General features: G+C 36.8%; 2 protein-coding genes across 6 annotated transcripts in view; one reads left to right on the top strand and one right to left on the bottom strand.

Annotated features, from left to right (window-relative positions):
- The window catches only part of LOC135222068 (high affinity copper uptake protein 1-like), a 467,399-nt gene that overhangs the window by 414,633 nt on the left and 34,980 nt on the right, over positions 1-17,786 (bottom strand). The window lies entirely within an intron of this gene.
- Positions 1-17,786, top strand: part of LOC135222067 (uncharacterized protein DDB_G0280205-like) — a 35,576-nt gene that overhangs the window by 14,767 nt on the left and 3,023 nt on the right. For 2 of the 3 annotated variants that reach the window (XM_064260219.1, XM_064260220.1), the window contains exons 2-4: positions 6-878; positions 5,122-5,288; positions 11,297-11,400. In XM_064260219.1, coding sequence (XP_064116289.1) covers positions 175-878; positions 5,122-5,288; positions 11,297-11,400 — 975 coding nt within the window. In that variant the 5' untranslated portion in view covers positions 6-174. The remainder of the gene's footprint in view (positions 1-5; positions 879-5,121; positions 5,289-11,296; positions 11,401-17,786) is intronic. The other variant, XM_064260221.1, reaches the window with a different exon arrangement.

Below are 17,786 nucleotides of genomic sequence, written 5' to 3' on the forward strand. Positions count from 1 at the left end.
CCCAGGTTGTCCTTTTGGCGTGAGTGTGATGTCAACTCTCGGGCGCGAGAAAGTTTCCAATGGCGACTGACGCTGAAGTGGCATCGGTTTCTCTGTGGAAAGCGCGCTACAAATAACTCCATCATCAATGCTGTGCTTGAAGTTTGGGGTGGCGTCCTGTTAAACTGTTGCACTATGGGTAGAAAAGTCACGAACGTGAACATTAAAAATAATAATAACGACAACAATATCAATAACAACAGCGTTCCCGAACCATCTCCGAGTCCGTCCGCCACAAGGACTCATCTGCCACACCACCAGCCATTACCGAAGAGACGCCGCGCGGAAAATCCTGCGCAGGAGCAGCAGGCTGTGACGATGACCTCGTCTAAGACGCTGACGATGCTGACCCCGATGGAGAACCTGGAGGCGGGCGGCGACATCCTGGGCCTCTCGTCCGTCGACGTCAAACAGGAGGACGACCACGAACTCCACCTGTTCATCAACCACACCATCAGCCCGAACGGCAAGGGCGGCGGCCTCTCCTGTCCCGCCTCCCCTCCGTCGTCGTCCTCCTCCGGGAACTGCTGCCCCTCTTCCATAGTCCTCCCGGAGTCCTTAGGCTCATCGCCAACGTACATCTCGGCCTTCGCGAGTTCCCCGCTATGCTCCACACCTCCGCCCCCGCCGCCTCCCGCCCCGCCCATGTCGTCGCAGTCGACTTCCAGTACCTCAGTCTTCATCACTTCGGCCGCAGCTTCGTCTTCCCCTTCTTCGACGCCGACCTCCTCCTCCTCCTCCTCCTCCGCCTTCTCCAGCAGTGACACCTACACCATCACGCCCTCTGGCGGCAAGCAGAGATGTCACGCTAACGCCAGGGAGAGAGACCGAACACACAGGTTAGGTATCTTCCACCTTTCTCCAATTGGTTCTTTTCTTCTTCTTCTTTTTGCTTTTCAGAATTTCGGTGACTCCTCCTTTACTGAAGGCCTCAGACAATACTCTAAGATGTAGGACTTCAAGACTTTCAACCTTAAACTATTTAGTATACAGTCATTACTCTACACATCAGTGAAAGGGGAATTTTAAGTGCTATATGCAATAAGCTTTTTCCATTCAGAATAGTCTTTATAAAGCGAGTGGCCTAAGTAATGCTTCTTAGTAAATTAAGTGTGTTAGGTGGAGTTTGCCCATTCACATTCACTACCAATAAGTGCTGAACTTGAAACATATCCTTAAAATTAGATTTTCATTATATGAACGAAAATACGAAAATAAAAGTTATTTGGGTCCATTCAAGTCTATTTCCATTTTAAGATTTTAATATTCGTCAAATACCTGAGTATTTCATGTGATTTTCATCTTCCTCCACTGGACATTATAGAAAAAATAGTTGGAACAATATGTAACCTTATAAGGGGCAAAATTTCAACGCTACTTTTGAATAAAGAAATATACGAACGAATAGGAAAAATCTACAGTCAAAACTGGTATTCTGCTTTGCCTTTCGAGTAACAGACAGAATCAGAGAAGCGCTTATATTACGAGGTCACTCACAACAGCAAATATCGTGATGCCTAGTTAAGAGGTTTTGTAACCGTTTCCCAGAAAGCTCATGACTGTGCAAATTAATTCTGCTCATTTCACTTCTGATCACATTTTTCTTTTCTTTTTTTTCTTACCACGAAACAAGAATATAGTTCAGTGTGTTTAAAATATTCGGAGAAGAAGAATTTATATAGAATTTAGGCCAAAGGCCAAGCACTGGGACCCATGATTGATGAGGTCATTCAGCGCTGAAAGAGAAATTGAGATTAAAGGAGGTATGACAGGTGTAACAGGAGGAAGACGTTATGGAGGAGTTATGGAGTTCCATTTGACAACGTCTGTGTGTGTGTGAGAGAGAGAGAGAGAGAGAGAGAGAGAAATTGGTGGCTGGATGGTTAACTGGTGGCTGGATGGTTAACGATTGGATTGGCTGTTGGAGAGTTCTGGGTTGTCTGTTGGTGTTGTTGATTGTTAGAGTTCTATGTTTTAAGTTTTTTTTTTGGTGAGTTTTCAGTCAGTCTTTGGTGAGAGGCTGAGAGCTGGTGATAATAAGTAGTGTTGACAGCAGTTTATTGAAGGAATTGAAAGCCAATTGAGTTGTGTTATTGATTTGTTGTTTATTTTGTTTAGTTTGGTATTGTTGCTTAAGAGTTGTTGTGCCTGTATTGTTAGATTTGTTGTGCTATGAGGTTTTTGTTGAGTTATGTGTGAGTTCTTGAGGGTTGTATGTGATTGTTATAGCTAGTTGAGGGTTGTTGTTGTTGTTATTGTTAAGTTTGGTGTTGTTAGTGGGTGTGTGTGTGTTGCCTTTTTTGTTGTTTTTTTTTTTTGTTAGTAATTGTTTGTGCAGTGGTCTTGTGTTGTGGTTAAGTTCCTTGTTGTTTGCTGGGTTGTTGGGTTGTGGTTGTTCCTTGGTTGTTTGCTGTGTTGTCAAGTTGGGGTTGTGTTCCTTGGTTGTTGTTGTGGTTCTTGGGTGTTGTGTTGTTGTTTTGTTGTTGGGTTGTGGTCCTTGGTTGTTGTGTTCTTGTTATAGTTGTGGGGTTGTGGTCTTTGGTTGTGGTGTTGTGATTCTTGGTTTTTGTCTTGTGGTTGTTAGTGTTCCAGTGACCTCGACCAGCAGACAGCACAGGATAGCCTGGGGTATCTGGAGTTGGGTAAGTACATGTGTTTTGATAGTTTTTTGTTTTTTGTGTTTGTGTGTGTGTGTTTTTTTTTTTATTGCTTCTGTGTGTAGGTAGGTCAATTGTCCTGCATATTCCGCAGTATAAAGAAGAAAGTGTGACTGAGGGTGAGTTAGGCAGCTGGAGTGATTAGGTTTATGTGGGGGGGATAGCTTGTGATCCCGCCACAACGTAGTGCCACTATGAATCGATTGTTACGAGAGGGTGGAAAGTAATGTAGTAGAAAGATAACACGAATGGAGGTACAGTAAAGGGAAAGAAAGGGGTTTGCAGCTAGAGGCCGAGGGGTCCCTGTAAAGAATCCCAAGTGATGTCTACAGTGCACCGAGTGAGGTGCATTGATGGCACTACCCCTACGGGGTGAAGATATTCGATATCAAATACATGTAACTGTGAATAGAAACATTCAGGCAAATGACTTATCTTGAAAACACAAAAATTATGACCAGTGCCTGTACTAATATCTAACTGTCAGGTCAAGTGAGCTCTACAGGCCTAGACTGGCATTATTAAATATTAGAAATTAAGGGAACCAAAAATATATATTTTATATCATTCCTTATCAAACTGATTTTGAGACTTGTAAAAATTTCCCAAAAATAATTAATAGATACAAGGCCGCAGTACAAAATTAAAAAGAAAAAATTGTATGGTTATATACTTGGAGAGCCCTCAAAACCATTGATTTCTGCGGCTCCTTACTTGCATGTAGGTGGGATGTTTGAGAATTTCCATCATCAGGGAACTTGCAATATACGGTGATGCTTGTATGAGAATTAACCACGATTGCGTAGTTCGGAACATCGTTCTCCACAAACTAAATGTCAAAATTTGTGATGACATTCCAATAAGGGCAACAGGAAATTTTCCATCATATAAAAGACGCCTTCCTTTCAGGCAGTAACGTATCAGTAATCCACTCACACAAGCCTGTCAGATAATTAACGTAAGTTATCTATTCATTTATTTATTTTTATCTTATCTTATTTTATTTTATTCATTTTTTATTTACTTATTTTTATTCTTTATTCATATATGTATGTATGTATATATTATATATATATATATTATATATATATTATATATATATAATAAATATATATATAAATTATAATATATATATATATATATATATATATATTATATATATATATATATATATATATATTCCAAGTATCTGGTCCATTTCATTTTCTGTCATAGGCTGCTCTCTCTGTGTACAGAAGGAAAAGCTATAAATAATGGTTTTTATACGCCCCTGCAAATGCCCTTGTCACAGAATTTAAAAATCTCTGTGTAAAGCTATTGCTATGATCTAAAGACCAAATGAATACCGTAGACGTATACCCTTACAAAGGACAGCAAAGATCCCTACTGTTTGCTCGAAAATGTTCGATGGGTCAGACGAACATATCAAATTAATAATTAGGCTATATTTGAAAGAGTAAAGATTCACAAGGAAAGATATAATTTAACTAATACGCAGTCCGTTTTACATCTGACTTGGATGGATACTGAGGAGTAAGCACAGATTCTTCACTATGTCCAATAAAAGAAGAATTATTTTCCTGAATGATTAGGCACCAGCCTAGCTAGAGGTGTTGTTCAGTGCAGGTGCAGCTTTTTTTAGATGTTTACCTTTTATATTATCATATATACATCAGCTGTTGTTGATGATGCAAAATCTGCATGCCTTCCTTCATCTACCAGTGTTCCTCAGAGTCGTTAGATTATTCCTCTTGATCTACCATCTGCAATCTGTCCTGTGTATGTTTCTGCCAATTATTCAGTCCTCCCTATTTCCCCAGCTTTGCCTCCCAATCATCTGGCTTTGTTTACAGATCTTAAAAGCATCACAACATGGAAAACCCATATCTTCATTATATCTTTATTACCTCTGTCATACCATTCTTCTGTGTAGCTATCTTTTTTTTTTTTCATTTTGTTTTGGAGAGATAAAGTAATTTAACTGCCTTGTTTCATTTCTTCATAGATGTTTAAGTACAATTTTGGTTTTATAATTCCCTTTTTGGAACATGACTCCTACCTGCGGGACGCTTTCGGATCACTTGTTTTTCTTCATTTTTAAGAGATTGATTGGTCTTAAAAAGTGCGTTTAATGGCTTTTTGCAGGTAAGCTTGAGTTCCATTATTATGAAGCACATTCAGCCACACTCTCTCCTCTGATAATCTCGTTTTGCTTCTGTGTTTCCCAGAAGAAGCCATTCCACCAAGAGAAAGAGCTCCAACCCCATTTCCCTCATTCTCGCATTCCTTTTCTGACAGTTCTTCTTCTTCCTTCCTTCCTTCCCCTTTCCGTACGCTTCGTTTCCTCCCGCCACTTTCTCCTCCCCCTCCTCCTCCTCCTACTACGCATCCCGGAATTGTTGTTATACCTTTTCCGCCCACTCAGACTCCCCAAATTGAACTTGGCGTCGTCCCCCCTCAGCGTGAACAGCGCCTTCACTACTCTGAGGACCCTCATCCCCACCGAACCTGCCGATAGGAAGCTGTCCAAGATCGAAACGTTGCGCCTCGCGTCGTCGTACATCAGCCACCTCGGCACCCAACTTCTAGCAGGTACTGTCGTACTTTCAAATTCTTACTTTTGTCTTACTAACACGTAGTATTTCCTGTCTTGATAAGACAGAGGACGGAATTCCTGCTATAAGGAGTCAGACAGCTTTTAACCAAGTTACTTCAGAAATAGAATAACTAACAGCAAGGCTTACTAACAACCAACAGTTCAGGCCTCGAATATTAAACTAACGACTAAGGGCTCGAATATTAAACTAATAAAGACTAAGAGCTCGAATATTAAACTAAAAAAGACTAAGGGCTCGAATATTAAACTAACGACTAAGGCATCAAATATCAAACTAACGACTAAGGCCTCGAATATTAAACTAATAAAGACTAAGAGCTCGAATATTAAGCTAATAAAGGCTAAGGGCTCGAATATTAAACTAATAAAGACTAAGGCCTCGAATATTAAACTAATAAAGACTAAGGCCTCGAATATTATACTAACGACTAAGGGCTCAAATATTAAACTAATAAAGCCTAAGGCTTCGAATATTAAACTAATAAAGACTAAGGCTTCGAATATTAAACTAACGACTAAGGGCTCGAATATTAAACTAATAAAGAATAAGGGCTCGAATATTAAACTAATAAAGACTAAGGCCTCGAATATTAAACTAATAAAGACTAAGGCTTCGAATATTAAACTAATAAAGACTAAGGCTTCGAATATTAAACTAATAAAGCCTAAGGCCTCGAATATTAAACTAACGACTAAGGGCTCAAATATTAAACTAATAAAAATTAAGGCCTCGAATATTAAACTAACAACTAAGGGCTCGAATATTAAACTAATAAAGACTAAGGCCTCGAATATTAAACTAACGACTAAGGGCTCGAATTTTAAACTAATAAAGACTAAGGCCTTGAATATTAAACTAACGACTAACGGGCTCGAATTATTAAACTAATAAAGACTAAGGCCTTGAATACATTAATCTAACGACTAAGGGCTCGAATATTAAACTAATGAAGACTAAGGCTTTGACTATTAAACTAATAAAGACTAAGGCCTCGAATATTAAACTAACGACTAAGGGCTCGAATATTAAACTAATAAAGACTAAGGCCTTGAATATTAATCTAACGACTAAGGGCTCGAATATTAAACTAATAAAGACTAAGGCTTTGACTATTAAACTAATAAAGACTATGGCTTTCGACTCTTACTAATTAAACTAAGGGCCTCGAATATTAAACTAAACGACTAAGGGCCTCGAATATTAAACTAATAAAGACTAAGGCTTCGAATATTAAACTAACTAAACGACTAAGGCCTTGAATATTAAACTAATAAAAAGACTAAGGCTTTGACTAATTAAACTAAATAAATAAGGGCCTCGAATATTAAAAAACTAACGACTAAAGCTCTTATTAATTAACTATAAAGGATTAAGGCTTTTTTCGACTATTTAAACTAATAAAGACTAACGGCCGCTCGAATATTAACAATAACAACTTAAGGCCTGATATTAACTAACTTAACGACTAAGGGCTCGAATATTAAACTAATAAAGACTAAGGCCTCGAATATTAAACTAACGACTAAGGGCTCGAATATTAAACTAATAAAGACTAAGGCTTCGACTATTAAACTAATAAAGACTAAGGCCTCGAATATTAAACTAATAAAGACTAAGGCTTCGACTGATTTTAAATTAAACAATAAAGACTAACCGGGTACCGGTCGAATTAATTAAACTAACGACTAAGGGCTCGAAATTAAATTAAACTTAATAAAGACTTAAGGAGCCCTTCGAAACTATTAAACTAATAAACAGGGACTAAGGCCATCGAATATTTAAACTAATTCAAAGCACTAAGGCTTCGCAACTATTTGAAACTAATTAAAGGACCTTAAAGGCCGTTCGAAATATTAAAACTAATGAGACTTAAGGGCTTCGACTAATTTAAACTTAAACTAAATAAGGGACTAAGGCCTCGAAGATATTAAACTAACGGACTAAGGGCTCCGAATATTAAACTAATTAAAAAAAGACTAAGGCCTCGGAAATTAAAACTAATAAAGATAAGGGCCTCGGAATATTAAAACTAATTAAAGACTTAAGGCCTTCTTAACTATTAAACTAATAAAGACTAAGGCCCTTCGAACTATTTAAACAATAAACGGACTGAAGGGCCTCGAATACTTAAACTTAATAAAGACTTAAGGCCTTCGAATATTAAACTAACGACTTAAAGGGCTCGAATAAATTAAACTAATAAAAACTTAAGGGCCTGTCGAGCCTAATAAATTTAAATAAAAAGACCTAAGGGCCTGCTTAATATTTAAACTTAATAAAAGGGACTAAGGCTTCGACTTATTAAACTAATTAAAGACCTAAGGCCTTCGAATATTAAATAACTAATAAAGGACTTAAGGCTTCGAACTATTAAACTAATTAAAGGGGACTAAGGCCTCGAATATTTAAACTAATAAAGACCTAAGGCTTCGAAATTTAAATGAAACTAATAAAGGGTACTTAAAGGCTTCGACTATTAAACAATTAAAAGACTTAAAGCTTGAATTTATTAAATAACGGACCTAAGGGCTCGAATATTTAAAACTAATAAAGAGACTAAGGCCTTCGGAAACTTAAATTAAACTAATAAAGACTAAGGCCTTCGAATTATTAAACTAAATGTAAAGACCTAAGGACTTTCGAACTTATTCAAACTAATAAAAGACTAAGGCCTTCGAACCTATTAAACTAAACTAATAAAGACTAAGGCCTTTGCGAACTATTAAACTAATAAAGACTAAGGCTTTCGAATAAATTTAAACTAATAAAGGCTAAACTTCGAATTATTTTTTAAATAAACTAATTTTTAAAGACTAAGGCTTCGGAACTATTAAATTTAAACTAATAAAGGACTAAGGCCTTTGAATATTAAACTAATTGAAAACTAAGGCCCGAATTATTAAAAACTAATAAGAACTAAGGCTTCAAACTATAAACTAATAAAGACTAAGGCCTTCAGAATATTAAAACTAACGAGCTAAGGGGCTCGAATATTTAAACTAATTAAATGAACTAAGGGCCTTCGAACTATTAAAACTAATAAGACTAAGGCCTCGGGAATGATTAAACTAATAAAGCGACTAAGGCTTCGTATTTATTAAACTAATAAAGACTAAGGCCTCGATATTAAAACTAAAAATAAAGTACTTAAGGCTTCGACTGTTAAATAATTAAAGACTAAGCCTCGAATATTAAACAATTAAAGATTAAGGGCCTTCGAACTTAATTAAATTAAACTAATAAAAGACTTAAAGGCCTTGAATATTAAACTAACGACTAAGGGCTCAAATATTAAACAAATAAAGACTAAGGCCTCGAATATTAAACTAACGACTAAGAGCTCGAATATTAAACTAATAAAGACTAAGGCCTCGAATATTAAACTAATAAAGCCTAAGGCTTCAAATATTAAACTAATGAAGACTAAGGCCTCGAATATTAAACTAACTATTAAGGCCTTGAATATTAAACTAATAAAGCCTAAGGCTTCGAATATTAAACTAATAAAGACTAAGGCCTCGAATATTAAACTAATAAAGCCTAAGGCTTCGAATATTAAACTAATAAAGACTAAGGCCTCAAATATTAAACTAACGATTAAGGCCTTGAATATTAAACTAATAAAGCCTAAGGCTTCGAATATTAAACTTATAAAGACTAAAGCCTCAAATATTAAACTAATAAAGCTTAAAGCTTCGAATATTAAACTAATAAAGACTAAGGCCTCGAATATTAAACTAACGACAAAAGGCCTCGAATATTAAACTAATAAAGGCTAAGGGCTTGAACATTAAAACATTTGTTTATATTTCAATCCAGCAGGAAGATTCACATTCAACAAAAAAACACACAGTGACAAGTATATGCTCCTGTTACATAGACATCATGTTTACTACCTTAATATATCCTCCTAATTCAAAAGCATGGAATACAAGGACTGTGCCAAGAAGCAGACTCTCCCAAAGAAACGCACGTGGTTCCTTGCCAAGATTCTGAGAACGGATGTTTAGTTTTCACAGACATGATTCATCCCAAACGAAAAAATTCACGATGACCGTGAGCAAGGATGGCACTGCAAAATTGAGCCGCCTTTATCATATGTTTACGAGTCCTTGTCTGCATAATTGGATTAAGAACTTTAATTGGAAGGTCATAAAACCTCAAGCCACATCATACGTCTTGGGAACCAGAATTAACAACAGCAGTTTTAAAACGAGACTATTTGTTAACAGAACGATATTCCAAGCCCTTGAGCACCGTCTAGTCAGCAGTTCATTCCATTCAAATAAAGAATGTACTTTGTTAAGCCACTTGCAACTTCCTTTTGTTTATCAACAGTGTGTAGGCCAAGTCTCTTTTTTTTCTTCTTCTTTTTTTTTCGTTATTCCACTTCTCGATATTTACGTGCGTAAGTTTTTTGCCAAAATGTAGAGAGTAAATACTATATTTCCGAGGCCAAACTGTCTCTCTCTCTCTTCAGGCAGGTGATAAATGAGAAGAGTTACAGAAAAAGCAGTATTCATACCAAGAAGTCCACAGGTCAGCCATTAGGTCATCCCAGTTGACAAATTCGGTTTAATCTTCTTAATTGCTTCCTCTAACCAGCTATTAAGAAGATTAAAGAGAAATTGTCAACCGCTTTTTCTGTAACTCTTCTCACTCATCACCTGCCTGAAAAGAGACAGTTTGTTCTCGGAAAAATAGTATTTACTATCTACATTTTGGCGTTTTTATGGCCGCTTTTTATTAGACAGAATTCTTTTTAACAAATCCTATTTCACAGTCACATATACAATATATATATATATATATATATATATATATATATATATATATATATATATATATATATATACACCCACAACCGGTATTAACCAAAGAACACGAGCATCTCCAGAAAACAACCGGATACTGTTGCTTTAGCACATTTCACCAAGTAAATACATGTTGCCACCATGTCCTTGCCTCGAGTGACTCGTGCATGTTGAGAAAGATTAGTTTACAATGCAGTTTTTGCTTGAAACTTAACCTTTCTTAGTAACTGAAAATACATGCGGATGACAGATGAGCCTTGTTGGTTTACTTCCACTGATTATTTAAAAACATAATAAACCGACCGTGGAGTATTGTAATAGTTTGTATTCCATAACATGTTCATAACTGGTTCTGTCTTTATTTATATCCAATAAGCAATTGAATTAATTTGCAGAATTCTGCTCAGCTTTACTGCTATCTTTTTAATCGGTATATATATTTTCATTTTACTGATATTACATTCTGCAACGTGAGCTTATACTAAAGTGCACTCTGTCTACAGTAGAGAAAAAGTGATACATAACTCAGAAAATCAACTGTGCTTTTTTTTCCTCCAAAGTATCATCAATTGAGATTATTGCAGTTCAAAAACAGAAATAAAAGCTACAAATAATGCAACGTTGTAAAATTTAGCATTTCTTCTTCATATCTTGAAAGTAGCTTCTTCATATCTTAACAGTATCGAGTGACCTGATCAAAGTTAATTACTTTGTAAGGTGTCTGCTACAATAAGCTTAGAATTTTATCTGCTGACTTTTACCTGTAAATATCCTGCATTAGATATCCTATTGGCATTCATGTACGTGCAGCGCGCAAATTGCAAATCTTATTATAACAAGGAATGTCAATATCGAGTAAATTTTGAACAGATACCGCTTCGTTTATGTGGCCGTATAGATCAGTTGTACGGAAGTGTACTAAATTGTATGTGTTCAAGTAAAAGTAGAAATAAGAGAGGTTGGTTAAAACGCCACTGTAATAAATGCTCATTTCTGGATCGGAAAAAGTCAAGGATAAAAAAAGAAAAGAACTGTGAGTATCATCCAGTTTTACATAGAAATACCTTTTATTGATACTAATTACCTAAACATAGGCAGAAATAAATTTATTGAACTATTTACGCAAATTTGTGTGAAAACTTGACAAAGAAGCCCTCGTCTCTCCCAGGTCCCGTTGAGCAACCTTGCCTGCGTCACACCCAATACAGCTACACAGGTACAGGTGAGAGGCGACCAGTGTGTACCTTCTGCCTCTCGTCGTTAAAGAAGCAGGTAAGCATGACTAGGTCATACTTCGTTTACTCATTTGAGTTTGCTTTCACAGTGCAGTCTTCAATAATGCTGTGTTTCTGCTTTAGATTTCAACGTTTTGTTTTGTTTACATTCAAGGGGAGTTACCAATAACAACAAAAATATTAACAAATATGTAAATAATATGGTAATTGCTATCAGGAGACAAATAGAACAGCGGAGATTAAAATACAGGCCTTGGTAATATGTACTTTAAGGACTGTCCACACTAGGAAACATTGTTTGGAAACAAAGTTTGCAAACTGTTTGCAAATAGTTTCTTGGAAACTGCTCGTAAACAGTTTGCAGACAGTTTGCAAACAGCTTGGAAGCAAGCAATGTTCCCTGACCAGACCTCAGTTGTCGTCAGGATGCCTGATGGTGCAGCAGCCTCTGTATTTTACTTGGCAGTTTTAGTGCACTCGAGGAGGGATTAATAAGAGAATGGAAAAGAGATGGGTGACGAAGTTTTTAGAAAAAGGAGTGTCACACACACATGCACATGCATACATATACATATGTACACATGTATAGGTGCATGTGTACATATAATATAAACATACATCTACATATGTAAATATGTACATGTACATATGTAAATATGAATATACATATACAAATGTATACAAATAAATAAGTACGTATGTATAAGTGTATTTATGCATTTAAATTGTATGTGTATATATGCATTTAAATATATGTATGTATATGTATTTATATATACAAATGCACTTATATACATATATATATATATATATATATATATATATACATATATATATATATATATATATATATTATGAACATATACACATACATACATTATACATGTTTGTACATACATGAAAAAAAAGTGTTTGCAAACAGTTTGTGAACTTTGTTTCTAAGCAGTGCTTGCTAATGTGGACAGACCTTTAGAAATGAATTTTCTAATGTATAGATAACAAATGACTAAGTATGTCACCTTTGACGAAGCTTGGTACGTAGATAACTAGTGGGACGATGAAAATTTTTCAAAAAAAAATTTTGTTTACTTGGACATATTTTTAAACTTGTTGTTTCATCTTCCTCTGATAAGTAAAGGTATATCTTAAGAGTAGTCTTGGCCCTTTCATTCTTTTCCCCTAATAGCTTTCTACGAAAATATTGCCACAAATATCGTTTTTCAAGATAACTCACGCACAGAAGTAATTGTATCTGATAAGCGTTTATGCGCCGGCTAGGATTCGAACCTGGGCCATTGCTTTAGATACAGCAAAAGAATGACTTCACCGCCCAGCTATCCTGAATCCTGGGGCACGCAGCAGCACTTATCAATTATAGCTTCCTTTTTAAGAGTTATTCCCAAGATATAATGATTTCGCTATTACTGATAATTGTGGTATGTCTGTGAATATAAAAAAAAGTGGCAAATATTTATACATGCATACATATAAATATACAAGTATATGTATATATATGCATTTGTATATAGACATATATGCATCTACGTAATATACACATACAGGGTGTAACACGAGTTTATGCAAATAGTCCTTTAAATGAAAGAAAAAGTCATTCTAAGCAGAAAATGTTCTATACACATATACATTTTAAGGCTTCGTTTGTCGGTGAGGGGAATTTTAATATAACCGTTTTCCTTAACGCTGCTCTCAGCCAAGATGGCGTACGCAATTTAAGAGTAGGTCAGGGATATGGGAATTGTGTGTGTGTGTGCGTGTGTGTGTGTGTGTGTTGTGGGGGCGGTGAATTTGATGAAGTAAATTAGGCAACTGGATTGCTAGTCTTTAAATTATGATGATTTTCTGGCAATTTGTTGAAAAATGTAACATTACAGTCCCTTCAACTAGTAAGTCACCTGTGAACAGTGAACAGACACCGCTGTAATCTCATTTTAATTAGCTTTACGTATCAAGAAAGTCGCGTCCTGCTGCTTACTCATGGAACTGTTGAATCAGGAGTCAGGACTAGGCCTACACCTATGCTGAATGAATGATAGTGACATTAATCATGATGATAAGGGAATGCAGGTAGGGAGGATACTGCTCTTTGGACAATGTCAGCTTTTTTACCTCTTGTGATTACGGTGTGAATGGCTCCCTTTGGCAGGAAAGACTGTAGAAAGTGAATTTTCCATAATGTTCCCATTCTTTATTTTTCATCTGACAGAGACGAACGCGTTTTCATAGGTGTGTTCTATCCTTTGGCTGGTGTGTGATGAATACATTTCATGGAGAAGGAGAGATTTCTGATAATATGCTTTAAATCTTTGATCAGTATGTAATGAATATACCTATCTTTTCTTTTCTTTACCGGCTTGCTTTTCTTTTCTTTACTGGAGTCCAGTGAATACCATTGATGGGGAGGGAGGAGGTTTCAGTATGTACCATATTTCCCCTTTGTTCAGTATCTAAAGAATGAACTTAATTTGGAAGTAATTTATTCACATCGGCCTAATCGCCGATTTCTTTTGTTTTTAACTGCGAAGTTCACAACTGTCTAGAAACGGAACTGTTGCAAAACCCATAAATAAAATACTGGAACAATAATGCAGTGTCTCCAGTTTCCTGCTCACAAAATGAATCAGGAATTTGAAACTTGTAACCCCAACACGCTCTTGGCGGAAAAGGGAGGTTGTTAAGAGTAACAAGTGGAATGGTCAGCTCCATCCTCCCCCCCCCATATCTGTGACTACTCCTACATCCTGTGAGTGCCATCTTACTTCACCATTTAATGATAATGGTTATTTCAAACATTCGCTTCACCGACAAACGAAGCCTTAAAATGCATATGTTTCTAGTACATTTTCTGCTCAAAATTACTTTTTCTTATATTTTTCGGAATATTTGCATAAACGCGCATTACACCCCATATATATATATATATATATATATATATATATATATAATATATATATATATAATCATATATATATATATATATATATGTGTGTGTGTGTGTGTGTGTGTATGTCTATGTATGTGTGTGTGTGTATTATATATCTTCTTTACCTTCAGCTTTTCCCATTTCCATAAGGGGTTGCTGTTTTTGTCAGCCTTCACCATCTTCCTCTGTCCTATACATCTTGTTCTCTTAGACCCTTTTCCTTCATGTCATTCAATAATTTATTTTTCCACCTGAACTTTGGCCTTCCCCTCCCTCTTCTGCAACCCACCTCCATGTTCATAACCCTCTTACGTACGTGTTCATCTTCTATCCTCATGACATGACCAAACCATTTGAGTCTTCTTTCCTGAGCTTTTTTTGAAACCTCTAATACTTTGACTGTCCCCCTGATCAGTTCATTCCTGATCTTACCTCTTTTTGTGACACCACACATCCACCTCAGCATATTCATCTCGGCCACTTCCATTCTTCTTTCTTGTGCTCTCTCTATTAGCCAAGTCTCTGTCCCATAGAGCATGGCTGGTCTAACTACGCTTTTATAAAACTTTCCTTTAACTTTTGCACTGATCCTCCTGTCAAAGTATCCCTGATGACTTTCTCCAATTCATCCAAGCACACTGAATTCTATTACTGACTTCTGCATCCAGGTTTCCATTGTCACTCACAAAGAACTAAGATATTTGAAGGAGCTACCCCTCTTTATGTCTTCTTGGCCTAATTTCACTGTCCCCTCCCATTCCTCTCCACCTGTCCACATATATTTTGTCTTTGTTCTGCTAATTTTTAAGCCTCTACTCTCAAGTTCTTCTCTCCATCTTCCTAGCTTGAGTTGGACACCTTCTCTTGTTAGATCAGTCAGCATAATGACATCAGCAAACATTGCACACCAAGGCACCTCTTCTCTAACTTCCGATGTTATAACATCCATCAAAATATCAAACATGTAGGGACTAAGGGCTGAACCCTGGTGGAGACCAACTTTCACCTTAAACTTCTCTGTAGTTCCAACAGTGCTTCTTACTTGTGTGGTGGCCTCCGCATATATACTTTCATTATTCTGACATCTTTTCAGAAAATCTTTTCTCTCTCAAGCACCTCCATACTTCCTGCCTAGGTACCCTATCATATGCTTTTTCCAAGTCAATAAACACCAGATGTAGTCCTTTCTGTTTCTCTCTATATTTCTCTGCTGTCTGCCTCAGTGCAAATATTGCATCAACTGTGCTTTTTCCTGGCATAAAACCAAATTGTTCTTCACAAATTGTGGTTTCCATTCTCAATCTTCCTTCTATAATTCTCTCATATATTTTTATTGTATGTGATAGCAGTTTTATTCCTCTGTAGTTCCCACACTACTGCACATCACCCTTCCCTTTGTAGATTAGGACTATTAGACTATTTCTCCACATGTCTGGCATTCTTTCTTGGCGATATATCTTGGTCATTAAATCCCACAGGATGATGACTTCCTCTCCTAAACACTTCCACACTTCAGCTGGTATTCCATCAGGTCCCAGTGCTCTCCCCTTCATTTTTTCCAGTGCCTTCTTAACCTCTTCTCTGCTGATATCCTGGACTATTCCTTCATGAGGGTTTCCATCTCTTATTATTGTTCTGGGGTTTTCTTCATTTAGTAACTCTTCAAAGTATTCCTTCTATCCAGCTATTATGCTTTCCTCTTATGATAAAACTCTTCCATTTTTATCCTTGATCTGTTTAATATGTGTTAGATCCTTTGATGATTTATCTCTACTTTCTGCTATCTTGTGTATTCTCTTTTGGCCTTCAGCTGTCTCTAGGTTCTCATAGAACTTGTCCATTGCAATTGCTTTTGCCTGTGCTACTGCACGTTTAGCTTCTATATTTGCAGTTTTCCAAGCTATCCTATTTTCCTCAGATTGATTCCTGTTATAGGCAACTCCTGCTTCCTTTTTCTTCTTTATCTTATCTTGGGTGTTAGGGTTCAACCACCAGCTCTCCTTCTCATTTGATGGTCCTCTACCAGATGTCTTCCCCAATAAGGATCATTGCACTGTTTCCTGTCCACCAGGTGTTTACACTAGGTGTTCACATCTTCTGCCAATCTGAAGCCCCTAAGGACTGCCTCCTTAAATCTCTCTCTAATTTCTTGTTCTTCTAATCGCACCACTTTATCTTCGATTGGACTACCTTTTTACCCATTCCAACTCGTCTTAACAAGAGATCTGACACTACTAGCCTGTGTTGTCTGCTAACACACTCTCCTTTAATGACCTTACAATTCTTCACTTCTATTAAAAGGTTCCTTCTGCACATTAAAAAATCTATCTTCATTTGTCTTCCCCAACTATTATACGTCACAGAGTCATCATTTGTGAAAAACGTGTTGTTAACTGGCATGTCAAATGCCAGTGCAAAGTCTGTTATCAGCTCTCCTTCCTCAGTCATTTCTCCCATGCCATGTCCTCCATGTATTCTCCTGATGTTTTCCCGATTGTACCCGATGTCTCCATTCAAGTCTCCCCACAAAAGTAACCTTTCTTCTATTTCTGTTGATGTCATGACTTCATCCATATCTCTCCAGAACTTATTTTTCACCTCTTCACTGCACCCGGTCTGTGGTGCATGAGCACTTACTACATTCAAGATATGACCACCACAGCACAACCTTACTTTCATTATTCTCTCACTTTTCCTTTCAACGGCCACAATATTTTCTTTCATTTCTTTACTGATGACAATCCCTACACCACTTTTTCCTGTTTCATCAGCTCTGCTATATAGCAACTTATAGCCATTGCCAATGTCCTTTGCTTTATTTCCTCTCCACCTTGTTTCCTGCACACATAAAATGTCCACTCTCCTTCTCTCCCTGACATCTGCCACTTCCCTGCTTCTACCACTCATGCTGCCAACGTTCAGTGTTCCAATAGTCCTTGACGTGGTAGCCCTTGACCATTTGATTATCAGGGAGGTCAGGCGAGGCCTCCGCGCGTCGCATGAGAGGGGAACGCCCTGGCCTTCTACTGGTAACTGTTCCTGACTGTTAATGGTTTCGGCAAAAATTTTACAGTCGGATGCCTTTCCTGCGACCTGCCACCAACCCTCACAATTTACCCTGGCTTGGGACCGGCATTGAGTTGTGCTGGCTTGCACCCTATAGGGCATATATACTATATATATATATAATATATATATATATATTGTATCCTATATATATATATATATATATATATAGACACGGAGTAGGTAGGACAGAAGAAGGATACATCGAGGATAGTGACAAGTAGACAGTCAGTTATCAATTAAGACAAAGTTTATTCGCCAACGCGTTTCATAACATCATGTTACATCTTCAGGGCTACAAAAGAACAATAAATAACAAAGTAAAGCACATGGAAAACAACTACTTAAAACAATTAGAAATTACATTAAAAATACAGTTAAAAACTTAAGAAGTATTTAAAAGAAGAGGAGAATTA

Source organism: Macrobrachium nipponense, chromosome 3, assembly GCF_015104395.2.
Source record: "Macrobrachium nipponense isolate FS-2020 chromosome 3, ASM1510439v2, whole genome shotgun sequence".
NCBI lineage: Eukaryota > Metazoa > Arthropoda > Malacostraca > Decapoda > Palaemonidae > Macrobrachium > Macrobrachium nipponense.